This window comes from Equus asinus, chromosome 3, assembly GCF_041296235.1.
Source record: "Equus asinus isolate D_3611 breed Donkey chromosome 3, EquAss-T2T_v2, whole genome shotgun sequence".
Taxonomy (NCBI): domain Eukaryota; kingdom Metazoa; phylum Chordata; class Mammalia; order Perissodactyla; family Equidae; genus Equus; species Equus asinus.
In genome coordinates, this window is record NC_091792.1 from 68,904,330 (window position 1) to 68,932,209 (window position 27,880).

General features: G+C 47.3%; 1 protein-coding gene across 1 annotated transcript in view; it reads left to right on the top strand.

Moving 5' to 3' along the window:
* Positions 1-27,880, top strand: part of PEBP4 (phosphatidylethanolamine binding protein 4) — a 185,135-nt gene that overhangs the window by 69,834 nt on the left and 87,421 nt on the right. Inside the window, 1 exon segment of the mRNA XM_070505202.1 lies at positions 22,800-22,898. Within this exon segment, the coding sequence (XP_070361303.1) occupies positions 22,800-22,898 (99 nt within the window).

A 27,880-nucleotide genomic window follows, 5' to 3' on the forward strand; every position in this document is an offset into this window, starting at 1 on the left:
TGGTTTTTCTTCTGTAATTATTTCAGGGACAATATGAGCACTAAAGTTAACGATCTCTGTAGGTTTGTTTTCTTTCCCAATCATGTCAGTAAGGATGCGGCCAGGAATCGGCACCTTTGTGCTTTCTAAGGAGGATTTGAGATAACTTGTTCTGAAGACGGAGAAACTGAGGCCCCCAAGAGTGAAGTGACTGTTAGAATTATTGCTTCAACGTGGTGATGGGAGAGCTGAGTGGAGAGGCACAGCCTGGCCCACGGCTCCTATGAGTGTCTTTTTTTTTCTTTCATAATATCCTCACCCTTGATTCAGAATCCGGGCTCTTCAAACTTCCCAGAGAACTCAAGAGTGGCCCTTGTCATAAGCTAAAGTCATTACTTAAGAATGTTTCCGAAAAACACGTGTGTCTGGGAGTGAAGCCATGAAAAAGAGAAGGCTGCCGTTCAACCCCAAAACATCCACTTGAGACCAGGCCCGTTAAGGCCTCTTTTTTTCTCTTTTCTAGATGATTCTGTTCACGGATTAGCCACACAGCAGGTCATAAGCAATACCAGGTATGCCCCAGGTTCCCCTGGGCTGGTTTCTCTTGTCTTATTTCCTTCCATTAAGAAATGTTTTTAGCAAAGCATGTGTGTGACACTTAGATGGAGCCACCAGTTGCCTAGGAAACTGTCCATTCTCACACGTTTCTCTTCCTGATATCATTTGGATCCAGCTGCCTCGCCTGGCCTCCTCCCTTGGCTTTCCTTTGACACCCCCTCCCATTATGATGCCAACTAAGTGGCTCCTAATAAGGACAGGCTACGTAATTTGTGGGGCCCAGTGCAAAGTGAAAATGCAGGACCCCTAGTGGAGAAACTGTTGAGACTTTCGAGATGGCATCAGCAGAGCATTAAAGCAGCCCCGCCCTTCTTCACGCTGCCCGGGGCAGGCTGGGAGCAGCCCTGCATCTGGCGGCAGCGGAAAGGGCCCTACACACTAGGACCAGGGCTCTGTAGGGCTATTGGGATCTTGGCCTGCGGATAGAGACATACTCCTTCCACTTTATCGGAATAGCTTTCCAAAGCTCCACGTGCTCAACCTTCGATGTTTAAGGATCTCCCTGTTGGCCCTCGAAAGGCAGGGCTCGTATCATTGTAGGAGCCAGCAGTGCCTTTTGTAAACCACATCCAGTCCACTCAGAACGCATGCTCATATTCCTTACCTCCTTCAGCCCAGAGAGCATCGGAATTGGCACCCTGGGTGAAAACAAACCATAGTCTGTCCAGCTGTGCATGCTGCCTCCAGCCGCCTTGTCCAGAGACTTTTAATGGCCCCGCCTCTCCTCTCTACCCTCAGGCCGTCAGGATTTCCTCCTGAAAGTCACAGTCTGCCCAAGAAGCCACTGTGAATCGATAGCCCACAGGTTTCGCCAAACCTCTTAAAGAACAATTTGTATTTTCCACCTGTCTCGCGCCTTGAGTAATGAAGTGGATGAGTTTCCCACCCACTGTGCGCATTAGCAGTTCCTTTCATCTGTACGAACGGTACAAACTGCTGCCTTTCCGAGTGTCAAGAGTTGCCCCCAGTTCTGCCTTCCAGGATTTGAGGAGAAAGACTGCATTTGAACATTTGTCCTCTCAGTGATTTGAACAACTTTGGTCATTCCTTATCTCCTTCTGTCCTCATCTGGCCTCTCCTTCTCCCTCTGCCATCCCTTGTGTTTGACGATTTTAGTGCCCCCTTTACGCAGCGCTCAAAACTGAAGACAGCCCTCCGTGCGGGCATGTGATGGTTCTGTGCAAACACAGTGCACTAATTTATGCACACTTCCTTCCAGTTAAGCCAGACCTTTGGTTTTGTTTTCCTTCTGGGTCACACAGCAGCCTCTTGGGCTGGTGTCTTTAAGGAAGACTCTGTAGCGACTGTGACATCCTTTTCTGAGTTCCCAGAAGGAGCCCGGATTCTTCCTGCCAGGGCCTGGCCTGGCACGGGCCTGCCGGGAGGCCCTCTGCCCAGATCTCTGTTCTCACACAGCCCTCAGCTCAGCCGGGATTTCTCCCCAGCCGGCAGCACGTCCACCTGCCAAGGGCTTCCCTGATCATCTGATTACCTGGGGCCTCCGCTGCTTACTTCCTCTCATACACAGTTTATGGAAAGGTGCAGAATAAAAGGCCTAGAATTGGGCCCCAAAAGAATTGAATCTAGAAGCGAACGGAGAAAGGGATCTGTTTGTTGCTGTCTGCACTGTTCCTTATCAATGACAAACTATTTGGCACCAAAGGTTTTTAATTTTGAAAGTAACCTTGTCAAAAGCTTTTGAAAACTAAACACAGTTTCCCTTCCCACTAATTTATTTACCCCCTCCAGGAACAATAACAGGTTCTGATCGCACTTTACAGAAATCCTACCTCCTCCCTCTCAAAGGGCACAGAACAGAGCATGCATAAGAGCCCCAGCTTCCCAGTCATACAGATGGGGCTTTGATTTTTGCCTGTGCCACTTACTAATAAAGTGCCCTGGGGCAAGTTACTCAATCTCCCCCAGCCTCAGTTTTCTCATCTTTAAAATGGGAATAATAGTGCTGACCTCATATATTGGCTGTGGAATTAAATGAGGCAAGGGATATGAAATGGTTGGCATATAATATAATTGGTTGTTACTGCCGTTGTGGATTCCGACTCCTAGTGACCGTGTGCACAGCACAGCGGAACCCTGCCCGGTCTTTTTGCACCATCCTCCCATCTTCGATGCTCTATCAGACAATGCTCTGCTGCTATTCATAGGGTTTTCATGGCGAATTTTTGGGAAGTGGGTGGCCAGGTCCTCCTTCCTAGTCTGTCTACTCTGGAAGCTCCACTGAAACCTGTCCACCATGGGTGACCCTGCTGGTATTGGAAATCCTGAAGGCAGAGTTTTCAGCATCACAACAATAAGTAGCCACCTCAGTATGACAACTGACAGACGAGTGGTGTGGTTCCCTGACTGGGAAACAAACGTAGGCTGCAACAGTGACAAGGCTGAATCTTAACCACTAGACCACCAGAGCTATATATATAATATAACAGGGCTCAATTAACGATAGCTATTATTCGTTTGATAATCTTATATTACTGAGTACGTCTTTTTGAACATCCAGGTTTCACTTTTTATGGAAAGGCATTTCCTTGGTGGTAAACTCCTTGGCTGTCAGTACCATTAGTTATATATTTTATTCATGCATTCAGCATGCACATATATTGTACATCTCACGTATATAGAGGACCTAGGAGCCAGCCGCTGGTCCCGGGCCTGGAAGAGCTCAAGGGGTGGTAGAAGAAGGAAACACACCAAAAACTAATATGTAACTAGTCTTTAACACAGACATTCTCTCAACGGACTGATTCCCATTCTTTCCAGTCAAGTCTTTGGCCAAAGGAAAAGATGTGGATTTTCCCGAGATCCCTCTGCAAATTTGTCACTAGGTAGGAATAGCTCAAAACCCTTGCCTTCCAAATTCTTTATATTCTCTTATATTAAAAGAACCAGGTTCTTTTGGGGCCCCTAGCCAACAGTGCCACATTTTCATCCACACCTGTGTATTTTGAAAATTCTTAGATAAAAGCCCGCCAATCTCTGTGATTCAGTGAATCCAGTTTTAAAGTAGATAGAGAGCATCCTGATCAGTCTGGAAGGTAATTTGAAGTGGGAAAGACAGGTAAATTTTCAGTGCCTGCAAAATGCTTTGCACTGTGATCATCATCAGATGACAGTCCGTCTGATTCTCTACATGAGCCTTTCCAGAATGTTTTTTTTGAATCATTTTCTGGGTTTGGAGAATAGTATAGAGTCCACAGACAAAAAAATTTTTCCCAACAAATGTCTTAGTTGCAGCTGATCAGTCACATTCTGTGGGTTTCTTTCCAATGAAAATACTTCCTTGAAATTAGAATAAGACTTAGATATCACATGGCTGTATTTCCTTAATTTGTTTCCTTCTTTTCTCATCAAATTCATTCCCAAAAGAGCTCAGCAGTATCTTCCTCCGTGACCGTTCAATGGCGGTCTGGGCAAGGGGGAAAGACCACTATTTTCAGCCTCATAGGATGAGATGTGACACTCAGCATTGGGCCTTCACATGGACAAGCTAGGTAGTGGGAGAGAAGGCACCAGAACAACCCATTAGGTTGTTGTTCTCATCGTTATGCCTTGTTTAGCACCCCATGAAAAGGTGGAAACCACACACACAATGCTTATAAATCAGATCACTTCAAATCCACAAGTATTTGTTTAGTGTTCTTAATAGTTACTGTGTTTCACGTGCCAAGTCTTAATCATCCTGCATAGTTCTCTTAATCTTCCATCAGAAGAAGTCTTAATATTTTGTGGTAACCCATTCCTTCTCCTAATAGCCCTCCAGGACAGGAGGTCCTGTAGATGATCCCTCCCGTTTTGTGTGTGGAGAAAGAGGGGCCCAGATGGAACCAGCTGTGTAGCTCAAACCTCCACCTGCCCACCAACCAACCTTCTCACTTCCCTGGCATTTCCTCCAGGCCTTGATACCACCCGGCTCCCTCAAGCAGGATATGCCATGCCATGCCATCTAAAATGCCTCTGTCTCTGCTTAAGGGCCCAGCCCGCCCCAGCACCTTCCTCGTTAGGTAGCACAACCAAGGGGACGACTCCCCTGGTGACCAACACCACTTCCAAAAGGCTGAGCCACCAGCCCAGTCACTCACCCCCATCTGGCTGGGCTTGGTCACCCGGAACAAGTGTGAAAATGCCACCTTTGCAATGCCGGAATCCGAAAGAAATTGGAAACCTGCTGTTAGCTCCATTCCCACTCTCTTCTCATGTTTGCTGTTATTTTTTAACACTTTTTTTTTTCTCATAAAAGCACTATCCTCTTCCCCAGAGCTTGCCTGTAGCGAAGGCATGGTCTGTACAACTGCAATTATTTCAGAGAACAGATGGAGTGAGGAGCAGAAAGTCTGTTAATAGTAATAGAAATGCTACATGTTAACCTGGACAGCACATGATGACAGTCCCATGACTACCCGTTCTGTTCCCACCAGCTGGGCACCAAAGCAGGAATGAGATATTCACAAACACAGCCATCAGCCACGTAGCCACCTAAAGTTAGAACTCAAATTCCTTCACACGAGGGGCCTTGGCGACTGCAGCGGCCTAGGCCGGGAGCAGAGGAGGCCAAGCCACAGCTCAGCGCCAGGCCCAGCAGAATTGCCCCGGCTCTGGTTCAACTGCCAAGGCTTCCTGGGTCAGCCGAGGCCCGGGTCTAGCTTTTAGACAAACGCCGAACTTGCTGGCCCTAGCCAGGAGCCGATCCATCCAGCACTTCCTGTCAGTGCTCTTGGGAGGAGGCGTTAGGTCTGACTGAGCTGCCTTTGACTTGCTGGGAGGCAGCGGGTGAGTGAGAGGCCTGGCTCGGGAGCCAGGGGCCTCAGTTCCCCTAGGCTGAGGCCCAGAGAGATGCAGGCGAAGGCTCCAGAGCAAGAGACGCAGCGTCAGCGCCAGCAATCCAATGAGCGTGTCCAGCTCTGGGACCAGAAATCTCTTCCTCTTCTGGCAGATGGAAAAAAAAGTCTTATTCTCACAGAGGAAATGGGTCAATTTATTTCAACAAATATTTCTGAAGCATCTACTGTGTGCAAGAAAACATGTTGGTGCTTCAGGAACCACAAAGAAATAATGGTCCCTACCTTCAAGAAACTGATAATACAATGGGAGGGACCAAGAGAAGCCCACATGTAAGCAGAGACATAGCAGCCTGTGATATAGTCCCAGCAGAGGCACAAACAAAACACTACTGGGGTTCGGATAGTAAGGACATCCTACCTGCTTTGAGGGTCTCAGAAGACGTCTTCATAGAGGCGGTGGGTAGCATTTGAGATGTGTCTTGACGAGTGGGAAGGATTTTCCGATGGGCAGAGAGACCAGTACAAATAAAGGCACAAAGGCAGAGAGGCAAGAATCGCATCAGAGATGAGGAACGTTCCCAGGCCGTGTGGGCGCGTGTAGGGCCGCTGGGGGAGCAGCCAGTGAGCGGATTGAGAGCCAGCTCTAGAAGACCTCAAAGGCCAGGCTCCGAAGTTGATGTTTAAGTTATAAGTCTGTGGTGAGCTGTTTCTTAGACAGATTACCCGGCACTTGTGTGCTTGGAAGAGCCGATTCGGCACTTCTCTTTCCAGCTCGGCATTCTGTGTCCTCTCGTGGGTACCTTGGCTGGACCATGGTGTGAATATTTACCCATGAAAACGATCAAGCACTGGAAATTAGGGCTTGTTCTCGTTTGGTTTTTCAGGTTTTGTTTGTTTGTTTTCCAGAGGATTACCAAGATGCCCCTAGATTGCTCTGATAAGCAGCAGCGGACGAGTGGGAAGGGAGGTGGAGAGGGGAGAAGTCCGGTTAGGCCATGGTTGAAGCCCTAGAGGCAGGCGCTAGCTCAGACCTCCCCCGAGGGTGTCACAGAGGAGGAGGAAGGGCCAGCCGGATTCCAGAGAGACCCTAAGCTTGGAAATCACAAAGAACCAGGCATGGCTGGAGAAGGAAGGGTCAAAGACGACTCATATTTTGAATTTGGTGACTGGCAAAATGGCTGTGTCATTCACAGAAATAGGGAAGTCAGAGGAGGAGGTGAGTGGGGTAGACGTGGACTTGGCTGGGAGATGGAGGTATTCGCTTGACAACGAAGTAGACGAGAGAAATGACCCACATGCTACGTCGCAAGCTGTCCTCTTCCTCTCCCTCCCTTCTGTTTCCTCTCCTCCCTTCTTCCCTCCAGTGCGGCCACCATCTCATTTCATCTCTCGACATGCGGCGATTTCTCCTGCCTGCTTGGCTGCCTATGTGGCTTTGAAATTTAAATAAGTCCCTCAGCTTTATTAAGATAGAAAAGTTGCAGTGAACCCGAGGGACACAGCGCAGGCTTTGCGGGGGGAGGAGAGTCCAGAGACCCCGTCAGGATTTGAACTCAGCACTCGGCCAACCCCGCCCTTGGCACACAGCCAGCGTGCTGGGAGCCGGGGCCAGGGTCCCTCCCCAGCCACCTAAAGCGGGCAGATGCTGTGGAGGGACCGTTGTCCCCAGAGGACTGGGCAGCACAGTGGCAGAAGGCACTTGATTCAGAGATGCAGGAACATGTTGCCAACAAGTACATCTTTGTAGTATGAATGTTTTAAACTACACAAGTGTCCAGAGACCCAGGTGTGGAAGAATTTGCAACACACAAACAAATACCGTACCGTTGTGAATAAGAGCCCACCCCAAAACTGCCCCTCTGCCTCCAGCCCTGCGCCTGTCCTTCTGTTCAGGAAGAAGAAGGTGGAACTGGGAGACAAAGGACGTGGTTTTCAATCTCAGAGAAGCCAATCGCTTGTTCACAATGACTGGCATTTATTGATTGCTTAACGCGTGCCGGGCACTATTCTGAGCCACTCATTAATTCACTTAATGTGCATAACAATCTAAGAGAAAAGCACTATGATTATTATTATCTCTGTTTTATAGATAATGAACCTGAGGCCCAGAGAGTTTTGGCAACTTGCCCAAGGCTGCACAGCATCTGAGTAGGATTCACATCCCTAAAGTCTCTCGCCTCAGACGGATCCTTCGGTCCTTCTGAGCCTCAAATGGTGCATCTGCAGACTCATCACAATAATCTCCACTTAGAGGGTGTTCCCTGCAGTGGCCCCTTGCTCCCAGCAACGTGACTCTGGCCACACCAAATTATGGCCTTAACTGACCCAGACCTGCAATCTCTGACCCAAATATCTGGCCTTTGCCAAATCATCCTTTATTCTTCCTCATGGACTATCACCTTCTCTGAAGACTTACTCCCCGCTGCCACTCCCTTCTGCACGGAAGTGTTGGTCCCTCACCTGTGGTCCCACGGCCTTTGCGAGTGTGTCCATCCCAGCGTCACATTGTACTGTCATTGTCCACGCGTCTGCCTCCCACGTTAGCCTGTGAGCCATTCAAGGGCATCTTTGTACAGATGGAGTATAGGATGTAGCCCCAGGAGCTGAACTAGTTGAAGAAATGGGGACCTTCAGCCTGAACAAAAGGTGATCGTGTGTCTCTCATTATTGCCTTCAAATGTCCGGTGGGTGGCCATGTGCAAGAAGGCCTTGTTCTACGCAGTTCCAGAAGAAAGAACAGGACAAAGTGTGAGTTTTCAGGGGGAGTTTTTGGTTCCACGAGACATAGTCTTTTCTAGCAATCTGAGCTGTACTTGAAGGAGTTGTGTCTCCAGGGAGCGCAGGGCACCCGTGCCTGGGAGCACCGTGGAGACGCTGGACGGTTGCTGGCTAGGTTTGCTCTAAAAGAACCTCGGGCTCTATTTCTTCAAGTTTTCAGGGTTCTGTAATCTGTCCCATCCCCAGGGGAACTTGGGGACACGAAAAGAGAGAGCGTTAGAGGGAAGCGAGGGCTGCGTGTGCGGTGTAGGCTTTCAACAGCATGCTTGTCCCCTCTTGGTCGCAGGATGGCTGCTACACATCCAACATCACATCCACGTTCCAAGAAGAACGAAGCGGAATGGGTAAAGGGACAAAAGGCAACAATGCTTTTCTCCTGGTGGGCCTTTGCCTTCTATTCAGGAAGAGAAGCCTTCCCAGGGACATTCTCCTACGTCTTCTTGACCAGAACATAGCCTGCCCTTGGGGTAGGAGGGGCTGAGAGATCCCGTATTGTAGCTTTCCAGCCTCTGTAGTAGAGGAAGGCGAGGAAGGCCAGCTGATCCACAGCGGCTACACAACACCTTTTCCCTAATGTGTCAAAGCGTGGCATGAGCCCCAGCTCCCGAGCTGAGCTGCCTCTGTCCACAGAGCCCAGGAAGTGTCTTTGTCAGCAGCTGTGGAAGGAAAGGCTGTCCTTCTGGACGTCAGCCTGAAATGTGAGTCGGTCCTCAGGCATGAAAGACTTTGGGCTCCAAGGGCAACTCCCGCCTGCATCCTGGAGGGACCATCAGCCCTGGTGAGGAACAGCTGTTACACGCAACCTCCCCCAGGAAGAAGGCTCTTAACTAGATTTCCCATACAGAACTTTGTGGGGGAGGTTCAAACACAACCAACCTACTGTAGGCTAAATTTGTATTCCAACCAACATCATAATGACTAGTGGGGACGGAGGGTGACTTGTGTTTGTGACTTCAGCTTCTCGATTTGGTACTCAAGCACCTCAATCTTCAGGGCCCCGAGCACAACGGCCCCCCGGTGGGGGAAGCCTGTCCCCTTTATGTAGAGGGCACGTGGTGTTCCCTGCGCGTGCACTAAGCAAGAAGGAAGAACCCTGGGGCTTCGTCAGTGGTGGGTTTGGTCAGGGACTTTGGGGAGCCAGACTTTAGGATATAGTTCTCGCCCCTAACCCTACGTTAGGGTCCCCTGGGAAACCTCCAAATCCACAGTGATGCCTGGGCCCTACTCCAGACCCCTTAAGTCGAGGGCCCAGCCTCGGTGGCCTTGAGAAGCTCCCCTCGTGATTCTAACATTCAGGCAGGGGTGGGGGCTCTCCACTCAACTTGACCATGAACCTCAACCTTAGCAGGTCACTGTGACCTTCCGCTCAAGGATGAGCGGCGCAGGAGACGAGCCATGTCCATAACCACATGAGAAAACGGGAGGGATGCCATGCTACACACTTCCCAGGTCCCCGGATTCTCCAAACGGGCTTGGTGGCTACCTGAGTCACAAGGGGCCAAGTGCCCTGTTTTAAAATGTACCTGAGATGTGTTTTAATGGGGTGTGGTAAGACACGCAGACAGAAATGATAGTCATAAGGGAAGATGTTTGTACTCACAGATCCCTAGAAACGGCACACCAACTAGGGTCACATGGGGAAGCAGCAGGGTCAGGCAGGAGGCAGAGGGAGTGAGGAGAATGTGTGGGTGAGAATCTTCACTGAGATTTTCATCGGGAAAAAATGGGCAAGAGAGGAGAAGCAGGGCAGATAGGTTTAGGATTGGCTGGTTTGAATAATGCCAGTGGACTCTGGGGCATCAGGGCAGCCCTAGTTGTCTGGCACCTGGCCCTGCGATGTTCGGCCGGGGGATAGAGGCTCCGCCTAGTGAAGGAGGTGCTGTGCGGTATGGGCTCTGGATTGGCACGTTTGCGTTTGAAGAGCACGCTTTCCTTTGGGCTGAGTGTTTGCTGCGCCTAGGAATTGGCTGGCCCTGGGAGGGGCAGTCTCTCCAAGGTCAACAAGGGCCTAGATGTCAAAGCATCAGGAAATGAAAGACATGATTAAGGTGGGCTCTGCCTTCTCAGTACTTCTAGGACCGGGGACTGTCACCGAAATCCCTTCATGTTCTGTCCGAAGAACACTCTTCATTCCCCCTCTGTGGGAAAGGCGCACAGCATCCGTGAACGGCGAGGTGCGGCAGAAGGCCCTGGAGATTTTCGAGTGCCCTCCGTGTCAGGGGGCCCTCTGCCCAGGCATCTCCGCCTTGCAGAGGCGTGGCCCACTGCTCTGCCTCTCGGAATGACCACTCTCGCTCGGGCCGTGCTGACCATCCCTCACACGGATCAGCCTAACAGCCCCATCATCCATCACTGGGCCCACGTGGGCCCACCCCCACCCACCACCTGCAGGAATTCTCTCTCTATGACTGGTCTCTGACCGTGTCACCCTACACCTGCGTGTACAAACCTCCTGGGCATATGCAACCTTGTCTGTCTCCCTATCACCTTCGCTGGCCTCCTCCACTGCCCGTCTGGTTCTCCTCCCCTCGGCCTAGGGCACTCTGCACCCCTGACCAGGAATAACGTGCTGCTCCCTCTCGTGCCTCTGCGGCCTCGTACATGCTGTTTCCTTTGGTTGGCACGGCCTTCCCTCCTGGGCAACTTCCATTTGTCTGGACCCAGATCAGAGGCAGCATCCTCTGTGAGGCGGAGTTGATCACCTCCTCAGGTTTGCGACCGCAGCACTAGCAGGGTGCCTGGCTAGAGCACAGAGGATGCTTGGATTATGTGCATACACATCCAGCTCCCCATTAGACCACTCTCTCCTCCAAGGCAGATGCCATGTCTCTCTCATCTCTCATCCTCACCCTCTCATGGTGCTTAGTATATGGTAAGGGCTCAGACAATGCTTGTTGGGTGAATGAATGAAGGAACAAGTGAACCACCTGGGGCAGGTGCAGTGTTTGTTTCATTTATTCATTCAAAAATGTTTGTTGAGTGTCTACTGTGCTCTGCAGGGGATATAATGGTGAGCAGACACCATCCCTGCTTTTGAGGAGGGTACGGTCTCGTGGGAGACACAGACATTAATTAAAAACTATGCCAATGAATATATAATTGATTGTAAACTGAGATGAGTGTCTGAGGGAAAGAAAAGTGAGAATGTTTAACAAAGGAACTTAACCTAGAACAGGGGTTACGGGACACTTCTCTGAAACTGAATCCTGAACTGGGTTCTGAAGTATGAACAGGAGTTCACTAGATGAAAGGGCTGAGTGGGAGTGAGGAAATATTGCAGACACAAAGAAAACATACACAAAGGCCGTGAGGTGGGAAGGAGCATGGCAAACCCTAGAAACAGAAAGGCCTGTGCAAGTGGAATAGAATGTGAGGGGACAGGTGTACAAGATGACCAGGAGGGGTGGGCAGGGGCCAGAGTACTCAAGGCCTCACAGAACACATTAAGGACCATGGAAAGCCAGTGAAGGATTTTAAGCAGCAGGATAACACGATCTTACTTTGTTTTGAAAAAATATTCTGGATCAGGCTGGAAAATTGATTACAGAGTCAAAGCAGATAGGAAGAAACCAGTTAGGAAGCTGTTAGAGTAGACAAGACAAAAAATGAAAGCAGCTTGGGCTGAGCTGGTGGTGTGAGGATGAGGGGAAACCAGTAGGTGTGAGAGGCGTTTGGAAGGCGGAATTGACAAGACTTGGTGGTGGATTGGAAGTGGAGGGCAAGAGTGGGGATCATAAAGAGGATGACTCCTGGGTTTCTAGTTTGCAATACCAGATGGATGGTGTCTTCATTCACGGAAATAGGAAACTCTGGAAGACCAGGCAGTGTTGTTGGGATGGTTAGTGTGAGGTGAAACAGCCAAGGGGAGATGTGAAGTGGGTTATTGAGCAGAGGGTCTGGAGCTCCAAGTGTTGTGGGTTAGAGAAATAAATGTGGCTCTGGGTTGATACTGCTGAGAAGGAGGTTAGAGTGATAAGAAAGCCTAGGATCCAGCCCCGAGGAAAATGAGCCTTGAGGAAGACGAATGGCATGGAATCACGGAAGTCAAAGGAAGAAGGCATTTTCATAAAAAAGGAGTGGCCCACCTTGTCAAGCGCAGCTGAGAGAGATGCCAAATATGATGAGGAGTGGAAAGTGTCCATTGGATTTGGTGACGTGGAGGTGGTGACACCAGCAAGGGCTGTAGCAGAAGAGATGAGGGCAGAGCAGGTTAAAGAGTAAGTGGGAGGTGAGAAAAGGGAGACGTGTGTGTTGACAGCTCTTTCATGGAGTTTGCCTGTGAAGTGGGGAGGAGGTGAGGGTGAGAGATCGCTGGGGAGGCTATGGAGCCAAGGAAGGCATTTTTTAAAGATGACAGACTAGATCATGTTTTAATGATGAGGAGGAATAGGAGAATCTTCAGGAAAGAGATGGGGGGGAGAGAGTCCAAAGGTGGAGGAAGTGATCTCATCCCTCTTGGGGGCTTAGGCCATTCAACTTTCCCAGTATAAGAGGAAGGGAGAGAGGTTGAGTGTAGATACACTGAGGGTTTGCAGGTCTTGAGGAAAACCTTGAAGAACTTGCCACACAGTGGCTTCAGTTTTCTCTGAGAAGTTATTGCCAAGAAAGTTACCTGCTAAGAGAGGGTTGAGGGGAGTTGGGAAGGTTGGAGGTTTAAGGATATCAGAGAAGCTTCGAAATCTTGGAAAGCCATTACCAAGAGTTGGGTATCAAGCTGACTTGAGAATTGCAGAGCAGTATTGAGGGCCTATAATTAAGCTGGTGACCAAAAATTATGGCGAAGCCAACCTTCCCAGTGATGTGAGCTTCTCCTGGAATGCTCACTGCTCAGGTCACACACAGAAGTAAAGGAAAGTTGGATTTACCCAGCTTTTGGGTTATTTGAAGAAAATAGGTTTGGATGATAGAGGGACAAAAGAATTCAGGTTTGGCAATTTGGGACACAAGTGAAGAAAGGAGGGAGCTGATGGGCTGGGAGAAAGAACAGTTGCTAGTGGTCTAGAGGTCCCCTTGAGGTCAAAGATTAGTCCTGGTAGGCATAGCTGAAGAAGCAAGCTGGACAGAGAGGAGGTTGTGACCAGAACTAGTGACTTTTGAAGGTGGAGCAGTTTAGGGGGATGACAGTTTCAGAATGTGACTGTGGGAGTTGATAGTTGAGATATAGAAAGAGAATATTGCTTAAGATGCAAAGATGCAGGAACCAGAGAGGCTATGGCGCTGGATGAGTGCTCCCCATGTTTGCTGAAATCACCAGGATGACTGCAGGACTTGGAAAGAGAGGAAGGCTGCTGACGAGCAGGTGTCAATGTCTCTGATGAAAAACAGCAGCAACCAGGGGGCCATAGGTGATAACAACCAGGACAAAAAGAGGACATACAGTTGAATGGCCTAAGCCACGAAGAAGGACACGGCAGCAGGAAGCAACGACACCTCCCTGGCTCCTGAGCCTGGGGTTTGTGGGGCATGAGAACACACACCAGCACTTGAGAGGAAGGGGCTCAGGGGAGGCCCTGTTCAGGGGAGAGCCAGGCAAAAGCAAGGAAGTGGACAGAGCAATTTATGGAGAGACAGAGGATGCAGGGGAGACGGCTTGTTATCCACCGGCATTTCCAGAGGGTGGAGTGGAAGGGTTTGGAGGCAGATAAGGAATGGAGGACTGGCTCAGAGGCAAAGAAAAAGGCATGTAGGGCATAACGGTGTGGTGGAGGACCGATGGCTGGGAAGGAGCTCGGGGGCTTTGACTGAGGAAAGCCTCTACAGGAGACAGGGGAGACTGGGGCTCAACAGTCTCTCTGGAGGTGGCCAGCGGGGCAGTGGACAGAAGACTGGCTCTCTGGGCCTGAGGAGTCAGTGTCAGTGGGTACTCTCTGCTCGCCTGGGTTGCAGGGGCTATCCCTGAAGCTGACATTTCCCTGCCGGAGTAATCAGGGCCATGGTGATGGACAGTAAGTAGACAACCTCATGCACAGATGGTAGGTGAGGGCAGAAGCCAGACGATCAAGAATGAGGCAAATCCAGCTCTGACGACGGCTCAGTGTAGAGTTCCAGACCAAGAGCCCCTTCCCTGTCCACCTTCTTCATTCCACTCTCCCCGCTGCTCACAGTTTCCCTAACTCCTAGTTGGGACACACCTGTTAAAATTCCTCCTGGAATGATAAAAAGATAAATTTAAAAGAGGCAAAAGATTCATACAGACATTCACCAAAGAAGATCTACAAATAGTCGATGAGGACATGAAAAGATGCTCAACATCACTAGTCATAAGGGAAATGTAAATTAAAAACACAATGAGATGCCACTTTCCACCTGCTGGAGTGGCTACAATCAAAAAGACACACAATACCAAGTGTTGATAAGGACATGGGGCAACTGGAAATTCATACACTCTGGTGGGATTGCAAAATGGTGCAACAACTTTGGAAAAACAGTTTGGCAGTTTCTTAATATGTTAAACATAAAATTAACATATGACCCAGCTATTCCACTCTAGGTATCTTCCCAAGAGAATTGAAAACATATGTCCACAGAAAGACTTGTAGCAAATGTTCATGGCATAAATGATTCATAATAGCAAAAAGCAGAAACAACCCAAATGTCCATCAACTGGATAAACAAAATCCATACTGGGCCAGGCTGGTGGCGTAGCAGTGAAGCTCACACGCTCTGCTTTGGCAACCCAAGTTTTGTGGGTTTGGATCCCAGGCACGGACCTAGCACCACTTGTCAAGCCATGCTTTGGTGGCGTCCCACATAAAATAGAGGAAGATTGGGAACAGATGTTAGCTCAGCGACAATCTTCCTCAAGCAAAAAAAAAAAAAATTCATACCAATATCCATATAATGGAATACTATTTGGCAATAAAAAGGGGTGAAGTCCTGATATATGCTACAATATGGTTGAACTCAAAAACCTTACTCTGAGTGACAGAAGCCAGGCACAAAAGACCACATATTATATGATTCCATTTATGTGAAATGTTCAGGGAAGGCAAAAAGGAGATTGTAGAGACAGAAAGTAGATTAGTGATTGCCTGGAGCTGGGGAAGGGAACAGGTGACTGCAAATGGGCACAAGGTTTCTTTTTGGGGTGACGAAAATGTCCTAAATGTAGATTATGGTGATGGTTGCACAACTGTGTTAATTTACTAAAAATTGCTGAAATACATGCTTAAAAGGGGTGAAGTTTGTGGTATGGAAATTATACTTCAATATAACTGTTTAAAAGAGTTCATCTGACAAGTCCAGATCTAATTCTCATTCTCTGTTGCCCTCATAATCTCAGAGCTCCGGGGCTTGTAACCTGGCTTCCGCACCTTGCTTGCGCCCTGCGCACCAGGCCCGGAGCCCTGATCCCGCAGCTGCCCTGCCCTAGCTGCCCGCTAGCACGGAGCAAGGATTCCCCAAGCAATCCCTGCCCCAAAGGGACCAGGCCATCCCTCTTTCCCACTCAGCATCAGTGCCAGACCCTAGAGACAGCGTCTCCCAGATAACACCATGTGATTACTGTACATTGCACTGTGTTTCATAATTTTAGTTTATTTTTAGCAGATGGTATAGTCACGTGGCCCAAAAATCACAGTGCTAGAACAAACATATAGGAGAGGTCTCCATCCCACTCTGTCCCATCTACCCATATCACCACCACCACCCACATCCTCTATTCATTCGCTTATTTGTTTAAATATCCTTCCAGAATTTGTTTCTACAAATACAAACCAATGTGAAGAAATATCTTATTTTCTCTTTCCTGTATAAAAATAAGGTAAGGTACTAGAAACATTGTTCTGTACCTTGCTTTTTTCACTTAATTCATCCTGGGGAGCTTTTCCTATCAGATCTTAGAGATCTTCAATATTTTTTACAGCTATAAGGTATTCCATTGTGAGTATGTATCCATGTTTATTAACCAATCCCCGACTGATGGACACGAGTTATTTCCTAGTTTTGCATTATGGACAGGGCTGAAATGAATATCTTATATAAAAGTCATTTCACAAATATGCAGATATCTTTAGGGGGAAAAAATCACAGAAATGGGATGACTGAGTCAAAAGATAAACTGCCCCCATTTTGCATCCCACAGCATGTATGAGGCTTCCCCACACCCCCGCCAACAGAGCGCTGTCGGGCTCCAAGCTTTGCAGGCTTTGCAAAATGTTTGACGAGGACATTGATTCCATCCTGCTTTCTTCAAGCAGGGTTACTTTCTTTTTTTATATTTCTAAATTTTGTTTTCTTGTGGTAAGAACGTGAGATCTACTCCCTTGGATTTTAAAGTGTATAATACGATGTTATTAACTACAGGCACAGTGTTGTATGGCAGATCTCTAGAACTTATTCATCTTGCATAATTCAAACTTCACACTTGTTGAACGGCAATTGCCCCATTTCCTCCTCCCCCCGGCCCCTGGCAATCACTGTGCTGCTCTCTGCTTCTGCGAGTTTGACTATTTAGATGCCTCATATAAGTGGAATCATACACTATTTGTCCTTCTGTGACAGGTTTATTTCACTTAGCATAATGTCCTCATGGTTCATTCATGTTGTTGCAAATGACAGAATTTCTTTCTTTTTTTGAGGCTGAGTAATATTCCATTGTGTGTGTTTACTACGTTATCTTTAACCATTCATCCATTGATGAACATTTAGATTTGTTTCCACATCTTGGCCATATAAATAATGCTGCAAAGAACACGGGAGTGCAGATGTCTCTTTGAGATCCTGATTTCAATTCTTTTAGATAAGCACCCAGAAGTAGGACTGCTGGGTCATATAAGCAGGATTACTTTCACATTATATCTAGACATTTCAGAATCCACTGAATGGATGTTAGAACCTGAAGGAAAGTAGACCACCTAGCTCTGTCTCTTCCTAGGAACAAGCCAGAGAGGAGAAAGACTTAGCTGAGTCCCAGCCCACAGTGCAATGAGCATTCATGGCTACCTATTGCGTGCCCGCCATTCACTAGATCTATGTGACACCCCCAAAGAAGTATAAAATGGTCTCTGTCCCGAGCAAGAAGACATGCGGCGAGTACAAAGATCTCAGGAGGTGAATCCATTGTTGGAAGTGTTGACTGCATGTCTTGCTCTTGGCTGTGCCTGCAGGATGGCCCACCGTGGTCAGACATGAGTGTCACGTGCCAAGAGGCTAGCTGATCTCCTTTACTCCACCCTAACCAGCTGATGTGCTCCAAGGACCTGCAGAGAACAGGCGGGGGCCTGGGTCAGACTTCCAGAAGTCTAGCTAAGAGCCAAGCTCTTGAACAGCCTGTTTCCCAATTTATCTGGTGAGCACCACCCCCCTCTCTGCCAAATATTTGCTAGGGAGCTTCTGTTGGCAATGGGGGTCTTTGAAAGGGCTGGGAACCAGCTCCCAGACTGCACTGAGAGACAAGGTACAAGACCATTGCCACAGAAGCCCTCTCTTCCTGCTGAGTTTTTGAAGAGATCTGCTATGGAGTTGCCTAGCAGGAAGGGGATGTAGGGTACATCTCAGATTTAAGTACCTCAGAGAGCGCCATGCAACACAGACTCACCCACGAAGACCAATCTCCTAGTTCCCCACTAGACAAGCAGACATCAGTGTAGGAGAGCAGCAGTGGGGGGTGGGGAGAGGCGGTGACAGGGAGGCAGGAAGGAGGAGAAGCTTGCCGTTCCCTGGGTATTGTCTGACCAGGAGAAGACTGAGGGTTCTGAGACTTCTTACAGAGGCTTTTGTTAAAGTACAAATCTTTTTTTCTAAGTGTAAAAACAATGCATTTTATTGAAGCAACTTTGGGAAATGCAGAAAAGCATAAAGAAGAAAATAGTTCATAATTACCCGTCATTTAGAGACAATCAGTCAACAGCTCAGCTCCTGTCTTCCTAGTTCTCTTTCTTTGGAGAGGTCTATATGTGTCTGATGGATGTCTTTGGTCTCCTCTTTTGGATCACAAAGACAATGAAATTATATGTTACACAAGATTTTGTAACCTACCCATTGCTTCTAGATACCTTAAACATTCGGGATAAAGATTTTTTTAAATGTCAATTTTATAGATAAAAATGAAATTTGATTTATAATTTGCATATCTTTGAGTGCAATTGAGCATTTGTTCATGTGTTTGCTGATCATTTATATTTCTTGTTTTATGAGTTGCTTGCTCATGTCATTTATTTTTCCATTGGGTTATTACTCTTTTTCTTATTGATTTAAAAAATACTTTATATAGTAAGAATGTTAACCCTTTATCATGGCTCTTGTAAATATTTTCTCCCTGCTTATTGTCTTTGAATTTTGCTTTCTTTTTTTGTCATATAAAAGTTTCAAAATTATATCTAGTTGAATATATCAATCTTTTCCCTCATGCCACTTACTGTTAACAGTTTGCTGTGTGCTCTTCCAGACATTTTCTATGCATATGAAAATATATCTATAAATATATATATAGTTAGATACAAGAAGTTTTCCTGCACATTTTAGATGATATTGTACACACTAATCTGCAGCTTCCTTCTTTTGCGTAGTAATATGTTGTGGATATTTTCCCGTGTTAAAATATAAAGATCTAACTCTAACAAAGTACTCCATTATATGAATTTACTATAATTTTATTAAGTTTTTGTTTTTACACTTAAATCTGGAAGGTTTTTGGCGTATGAGAGAAACAGAGACTGAAGTTTACTCGTTCCGTGTGGTGAGCCAGTTGTCTCCATAGCACTTACAGAATGATGTGCGCTTTCCCTGCTGAGCTGAAATAACTTTGTCATATATTAAATGTCATATGCTTAATGATGATGTGATCACATACTAAATACACTTATGTTAAGCGTGTGATTTTCTCTCTAGATTCTATATTCTGCTTCCTTTACTTATTAATTCCTTAATCAACTCCACATTGTTTTAATTATCGTGCCTTTCTAATACATTTTAATATCTACAAAACCAATACCATCCAGCTATTTCATCTTTTTCAATATTGCTTTGGCTAATTCTTTTTTTTTTCTGCTTTTACGCTGAGCTTTAGAATCATTCCAGAAAGTTCCCAAAACAACATCTATTTAGGATTTTGATTGGGATTGTGTTACATTAACTAATTAATTAAGAGATTATTGACATATTTTCAAATGATTATTTTGATTTCAAAGCATAGTATGTCTCTTTCCATCTATTCAAGTTTTCTTTACGTACGTCAGGAATGTTTTGATTTCTTTATATATGCCTTGGATTTTTCATCGTTTATTCCTAGATATTTTATGTTATTTATTACAAATGTAAATGGGATTTTAAAAGTATATTTTCTGACAACTATTAGGCTGTAGGAAAAGTACTGATTTTGTGTGCATTTTCACTTTACTGAATATTAGTCCAGCTGTTTCCAGCTGAATCTTTTGGATTTCTTGTGGAGGCAGTCATGTCATTTGCAAAATAATTAATGAAAAGACAGAAAGAGGATAGATGGTTTTATTTATTCTTTTACAGCATTTATACTTTGTTTATGTTTGGTTTTTTTATTGCTTCGGCTAGGACCAATTCTTGGATGTATCAATTAGACAGTCTTTCTCTCTGGGATTGCATTCGGATCACACACACACACACACACACACACACGGGCTCTTTAAGTCATAATCTTACTTTCCCCATAATATTTTCATCACTTTATCCTTGTCTTCTGAGTTCTTAGAGATTTCCTTGGGCTTTATGCTCTCATTTACTTTCCTCTAATATCTAATAAGTGGTTTACTGCTTCTTTTGGATTTTAACATTCAACAAACTATCTTTAGCTCTAAACTACTCCTCTTTGGAAAGTTGCCAGTGATTCCCGGGTTGTCACGGCCAGTGCTGTTTTGTGATCCTCTCCCTTGATGGCTCTGTTGGTACTGACCCCATCCCCACTTTCGTTGAACCCTTTTTCTCTTCACTATGCTCCCTGCTTCTCCTCCTCACCGTCTTCTCCTCAGTCTCTCCTCTCCCTGCCCCTCTGAGTTCCCAGAATTCTTCTGTTCTTACTCTAAAGTTCTCCCCAACATCTCATCCATCCCACGTCCACTATCCACATGCCAAGTCTTGAGAGCGCTCTAGCCTCATAGCTCCATCCAAAGGACGTCTCTGCCTGCATGTTTCCACACCGAACTCGCTGTCTCCCAAATTTGTTACTCCTAATATTCATGCTACCATAGTCCACCTAACTTCCCGAGAGAGAACCCCAGAGTCATCCTGGGCCTCTCCCCCTCCCACATCTGCCTGTCAGTTACCTCGTACTGGCGACTCTGGGTACGAATGCCTCTCCTTTCGCTCTGTCTCTATTGCTCCTAGTTGAATTTTCAAGCCCTCATGATCCCTCTTTGCAATATCCCAGTTGTCTTTTTTTTTCTCTGCTTTTAATCTTTTACTCTTCCTCATCATGTGCCTTCCCAAAGCCACATTTAATCATGTCAGTTGTCTATTCAAACAATTTCAGTGGGTCCTGTTACAAAACAAATTATAAACGACTTAAGACATGTAAGGCTTTCTATTATCTGGTCTCAATAATCTTTCAGCCTTGTCACCTACCATTCCTTTCTAGATGCCCTGTCTCCCAGCACACCAAGATTCTGGCCATTCCCCAGAGACCGCATGCCTTTGAACACACCCTTCTCTTTGCCTAGAGAGGCCTTTACTTGACGCTGTATCAGCTCATGCTTCAAAATCAAGCTCAAAAGACAACTCTGTGAAGCCTTCCTAGGCTCCCTCCTCTGTGCTCCCTTAATACCTGGCAAGTGCTCCTCTACTCAGGCACTTCACATGCCGTACTTGTTATGTCTGTCTCTCCCTCCAGATCCAGAGGAGGCCCAGGACTCTTCTCCATTTATCTTACTTCTTACCCTCTCACTCCCTCCTCTTCCATCTTACTCACCAGTCTAAGTCCCTATCCAAGTTAGGCTCAATAACCACTTATTCCACGTCTGCACCTGAACAGTTAAAAAGCACACAGCTGTAGGATGTAATATGGCGCAGTAACCTCACTACGTACCTATGACACATTCAGTTTCTCACTTTCCAAAATGATTATTTCACACCTTCTTCTCTGTCCCCAAACTTCCTATAATCCCTCTTTCCCTGATGACCTTCCTCTAATTTCACTGAGAAAATAGAAGGACTCACAAGACAGTATTGTCATTGCTTGCCACCACATCTTCCAGTTCCCCTGCATCTTAATGTGTGTCCTTTGCACCCACCAAAGGCTGGCCCCCCGACTTTTGCTCTGGATCTTCTCCCCTCCCACCCCTCAGATTCTTGCCTCTTGCATTCATTCCCATGCTCCTGTCTACCATCTATATCTCCCTTTCTACTGGACCGTTTCCATGCGCCTGCAAACATGCCTGACTGTCACACATCTTTTCAAAAATCATAATAAAAAAAGATCTCTTGACTCTTCCTTCCTATCTAGTGACAGTCACTCCACATCTCAGCTGTCCTTTGCACTAAAATTTCTTTTTTTATCATTTTTACCTATTGTGATCAAACATCAGTCCTTTCTAGTCCAATGAAACTGGTGTTGCCAAGATAACCGCGATCTCCAAGTTGTCAAATCACATTGTCACATCTGTGTCCTCATCTTGCTCTACCTTTTGGCAGCATCTGCCACAGGTGACCGCATGGAACACTTTCTGCCCTAGCTTCCACGATACCTACTTTTCAGGCAACCCCCCAGCTTCCTGGTTTCACAGGCTCCTTTGCCAGATTCTGCTCTTTTTCAACATTAGCATGTTCTAAAGTTCAGCCATGACGCCTCTTTTCTTCTCCATGTCTAATCTCTCCATGAATAATCTCATTATTCTATGGATTTAAGCCCCACTCCTCAGCCGGGCCTACAAAGGCTTCTGCGGTGGGGCCTTCACCCACCTGCCAACCCTGCCGTGTCGAGCCCCCGGCCGCATGGCGCTCTTTCTGTTCCCCAGACCCTTGCTTTCTCCCACTCGAAGGCCTTTGGAGCAGCTGTTTCCTCTTCTCAGAGTGCTTCTCCCTCTCGCCCCACTTTATTTTATTTTAATCGTAGCACTAATCACAGCTTTACATTTCCTGTTTTTTGTGTTTTTTTAAATCTGTCTCTTACCTAGAAGAAAAGCTTCCTGAAAGCATGGGTCACACTCTCCTGTTCTCTGTTGGGTCCCTACCACCTAGACTAGTTTCTGGCACATAGTAGGTGTTGAGCAAATGCTTGTTGAAGGAATGAATGGCACTTCTTGCAGTTGGCACGGTTCCTGACAGACGGGAAGCTCTCGCAGAGTTGCTGAATGAAAAGTGAGTCTCTCGGACTCCACCAAGAGCGTCCTGAGAGCAGAAGCCCTGTCTCGGGTCTCCTGTCTCCTCTGCAGTACCCGGCACAGCACGTTGCTGGGACCTCGGGTGCATAGGAAATAGGTTGTTTGACTTCTTCATAAAGGGAAAGCGGCTACTGAGCTAACTGCTTAATGGGCTTCTATTTCCCTGAGAATAAACACGTGACACAAGAGGAATGTCATGAGATCAAGGGTGAACTGGGTAGGAAGCCATGGGATTGGTCAGTCATTTTAGCCAGAACTGAGCTAAAAGGAGAGTCTGCACCTTGTGGTTTTCCTGTCGGAATTCTAGATGCTACATTTCCTTTTGGTGAATGTGTTACAGGGTGCAACCTACATCCTGGTGATGGTGGATCCGGATGCCCCTAGCCGATCTTCTCCCAGTGCCCAATTCTGGAGACATTGGCTGGTGACAGACATCAAGGTAAGCAGGCCAGGAGGCACTTTCTGATTCATGTGGGATTGTAGCTGAAAGATTATCATTCTGTGCAGTTCTCAGCTCTCAGTAAGGAGGGTTGAGGACTCTGATAAGCAAAGACTTCTTTGTCAGATTGCCTGCAGCACCCACCTGTCACAGCACCTCCCCAAGATTTCTAACAATTTCAAAAAATGTCCCTGGATCAGTGGTTCACAGGTCAACAGTCTCTCAGGATAAAAGGTAGGAGGGGAAAGCCCCAATTTGTAGTGTTTTCTGATTCCTGTAGTATAACTATTCCCATCTTGGCCAATTTCAAGCTACTGATGATTTAATGACTGACTCACAAGATTCCTGAAAATTTAACAATTGGCTCCAGCACATCACTGCCAGGGGCCTGGATTTGGGGCACCGGGTGATTCTGTGCAGTCCTGGTGGCGGAACTGGCCAGGGGGAATCGCGCAGGAGCGCCTCCTCCTGGTGGGCCAGAGGCGCGGCAATTTCCTTTTCTTTGGGCAGAAACAAGTGGCCTCCCCTCATTTTTGCCCCTTTGTCATCACCATAATTGTGAAGAAGCCTGGCACACCCTAGCCGAAGTAGGTCTGAGGAATGCAAATCTGGTGGATTGTTATTGGGCATTATGTGGGGGAAAAAAAGGCTCTATTGCCAAACAAATTTTGGAGACTCTGAGTTAAACAATTAATCCCATTCATCACTGAAGGGCTTTTTAGAGCCTTGAATATCATAACATGCACTGTATAATATGCATTTATTTTCCAATCTCATTTGACTATTGAATCTTTTGTTCACGAGTGCTTGGCAGTGCACTTTGGGAAAATCCACACTAGCTTCAGGCATCTGTGCCTAGAAAGCCTGCGGATGGCCTTTGTATGGAGCGTGCAAAGGCATCAAGCCCATAAGACAATGGGAACTCAGAACTAGGAAGACTAAGTTTGGATCCAGGCTTGGCTGGTTCCCAACTCTGTGGTCTCCATCAAGCGTCTTGAACCCTCTGGGCATTTTGTCTTTTTCTGTAAGACAGGAACTCTGTTACCTTCTCTATGTGGTTGTTGTGATGATCCAGTGAGAGACCCTACTGAGAGCACTTGCTAACACGTAGAGAATGCCACAAATACAAGGAGTTTATGTTTTCCCTTCTAAAGTTATGGGGTGGAGGAAGGGGTATCAGTCTGAACTAGCTACTGACTCTCCTGAGGAAGCCAGGGGCTCTCAGCCACTGGAGTGGGGGTGTGGGGGGAGTTGCCCCGGCAACCGAGCCCTGCCCAGTGACCACAGGCCCTTCAAAGGGTGCTCAGGTGGACAGTGCATCCTTGGAGGCAGCCCTGGCTGTGGCCGTGGGAGGCGCTCCCTCCAGGAGACTTCCAGCAGCAGCTTCTTGGACAGCGTCTGAGCCAGGTACCCAAGGGAAAGCAGGGGTGTTGCTCCAACCTATTCCCCTCCGAGCGCCCCTGGGCCTACTGAAGAGCCTTGAAACACCACAAACACGCAAAGGAGCAGACCTGGGGGAGGCTCACGCTGCCGGGCAGGGAGGGGAAAGATTCTGGATCCTGCCCCAATGGAGAGCATTGCCATTTTTTGAACTTGGGACACCTGGTGGTCATAAGGGGGTGAAACTCTCAAGAGAGTAGTGTTGCTCTGGACGCCATATTTACAGTCTGCCCCACGCACTCGAGGCTTTCCGGAAGAGGGGTCTGCTGGGCAATTCTGAGGCCAGGTTTCAGAAGCTGTGGAGAATGGAATGATTTCAGAGTGAGGGGCCTTGGGGCCACGAGGCTCCCTCCCTTCCAGGCCTGCAGTACCCCGGGCCGCCTCCCCCACCTCAGTGTGCACTCAGGACTGTTCTCTCACAAAGCCACGCTGCAAACCTGGGTTCAGCCTCAGCATCCCAGCTTAGAAGCCGAGCAGGTGGCAGGTGGCAACTGTCCAGCAAGGCTGGTAAGCCACAGAGCTTACCAGGGCCACCTGGCCGGGTATGCCCTTGGCCTGCCGGCTTAGGCTGGAGGAGGCTTCGGTTTCAGTCGAGTTTTCACCCACTTTCCATGATCTGGGGGTCCAGCAGGAAGCAGCAGTCCTCCTCAGCTATATCCGCTCAGCCGGCCCACCAGCTCCCAAATTCCACCAACTGCCAAGCCAGTGTACAAACCAGGCTGTGGAGGTCTCAGGCTGTGGCCTTTGGCCAGAGGAAGAGAGGGCTCCAATCAAACCCAGAAGCACTTCCCCTGGGGTGGCGTCAGTGCTGCTGAGGGGTCTCAAACATCAGAGCGCATTTGCAGCAGCCGGCCAGCTTGTTAAAACGCACATTCCCGGGCACCACCTCAGGCAGTCAGAGAAAACACAGCGTCCACACTTAACAAGCACCCAGGAAGAGCTTAGCACCTTGAAGGAAGACGGAAGCGTTCAGCGTCCGAATGCCTTGGTCACTGTTAATATCACCCATTTGTGGAACGATTTTCAAGTGAAAATCACTTTTGAAACTTTCTTTTGATCTTTGCCATCGCTTTGTGAACTAGGCATTGTCCCCATTTTATAGATGGAGACAGCAAAGCTTGGAGAGACTGAGTGACGGGTCTCTCAGCCTGCGGGTTGTCAGCGTGGGTCTTCAATCCAGGCCCCCCAACTTCAGCCTGCACGCCCTTCCTGCCAGCCCGTGTGGTCTGTGTTCACACCGCACCTCTCCTGCCAGGTCCACTGTGGCAAGGGGCGTGCCACCATGCCCTGTCTGTCAGGTGGGAGACAGAATCTCTGGGTTCCCCCACCATCCCAGGGCTCTAATTCCCGTTACCTTTTATGGGTGGATGCTTCTGGGTAACCTCCCCAGGGAATGCTGTCTTGGTAAACAAATGCACCTGATAAACATTTTGAACCCCATAAAAGTATTTCATCACCCCTTAGCAGTAAGCAGCCTCAGCTATAAGGCCTGCCATAAAGTCACTCCCTATGGAGAGGGAGTGACGATGGCCCTGAGACGCACAATAACCACAGAGGCAAACATGGTGGAAGCTAGGCTGGCCTTGGTATCAGGGGCCCAGGCCTAATTGGGTCACCATAGCCCTAGGAGCCCCTCAGCAGAAACAATCTTTGGACTGTTTGCCCAGATTGAAACAGGACCACAATCAGTTCTTAGGAATATAGGAACCATCTGCAGTCAGCCAAAGAGGACAACAGGGGCTAGGAGAGAGTAGGATAAAGCTCTAGTCCTTCAATAGAAACTAGGAACTAGAGAGAACTCCATCAGGAGGGGCCAGCATTCATGGTAGCCATTGTTCATTTAATTCAGCAAGTATAGATCGACCACTATTTGCTACGGCATGGCATTTAAGAACAAGGAATCTGGAGCCAGACTGCTGTGGTTTGAATCTGAATCCACTAGTATTTGCTGTGTGATTTCTGGGGGAAAGTCGTTCAACCTGTGTCTCAATATGCTCACTTGTAAAGTGGGGACACCAAGGTCCCTACCTCACACTCTCGCTATGAAGCTCGCACAGGGAGCTCTGCATGACTGCTGTCATGTTATCATTATCGCTCGAAGTCAGGCACCGCTAGCACTGGGGTCAAAAACACAGACAAAGTGGCAGAAGTCTCTGCCCTCTGAGGGCTTCAACTCGGTGAGGCAGAGAAAGAGGCTGCAGCACGGGTGGGATTACGAGGGCACCAGGGGCTCGCTCAGGGTGGAACCTCCTACCTCCATGGGTACCCATCAGCTCAGGGACATGACGAGACTTCAGTCCCCAAACCTGGCCAGGCTAGGGCAGGCGGGGACTGACACATGAAGCTTCTCCGCCCCGCTATGAAAATCTCTCGTTGAGCAAAAGAAATTCTGGCAGCGCATTGACACAGAGAGTCTTTCTTCCCCCAGAGCCACATCCTCAGCTTTTCCTTTAAGATGTCTTTCAGCTCTGATGCAATCTAATAATCTTCATGCTAAAGCCTAATTAAGGTATCAATTAATTTGCATCATTCATTTCAGAAGAAACGCTTATTGGTTCGTCTTCTATTTGTCTCTGAAATTAGTGCTCAGGGCTTTTTACGCAGATATTTTCATTAGGCTTTTTATTGTTAATGGGAATATTGAACACAGAAAGATAGTATATTAATACTTTCCACAAAGACTATCATGACTGGTGACAAAGAACACTAAGAACAATTAAGGAGACAGGAGTACCTTTTTTCTTCAAAAAAGGAAAATCTTCCTAGAAACCATCAATGATTCGAGCATTTGCCCTGAATATCTTTTTGGTTTTAAGAAAGAGAGAGAAATGGCGAGTTCCTGTTTCTTCAGTTCCCTCGGCCTTTGGCAGCCGTAGGCGCAGCCGACTCTGGTAGAATTAAAAGGCCCTCTTGGAGTTCCCTGTTGTGTCCACTTTCCTATAGGCTTAAATTTTTCCATAATGAGAGATGCTTGTTTTAAAGGACCTCTAAGTAGGTGAATAAGATAATTGGGACACCCAATAAACAGGCTATGATCACAGCCCCTTGCGTCCCGTTATGCGGTCAGCACGTGTCAGGACACTTCTGTTTGAATCTTCGGTCCCACTACTGAGTGACCTCAGGCTAGTCACTTGACCTCTCTGAGACTGCGGGTTCTGGTCTGTAAAACTGACACAAACCCTTACTCTTCAGGGTTGAGACAAGGAAAAAGGAAATTACATTTGCAAAGAGGAGAAGCGTCCCTAGAGAGAGGTGCTATAGAAAGAGGCAAATTTATCTTTGTTCCTAATCAATCCAGCAGCATATCCTGTAGAAATTTAAATATATATACATACATATATATATTTATTCTGGTATATGCATCGATATTATATATATTACATATTCTGATTTTCTATATGCCCAGAAGCAAGGTAATGATAATAAACAGAACAAGAATAAACAATCTTTATCAGGACCACAAGTTCAGGCAAAGAGGTCAAACCATGAAAACAGGATTAATTCTTGATTTCCTTCTTTAGACCCGTATTTTAGTTTTGCTG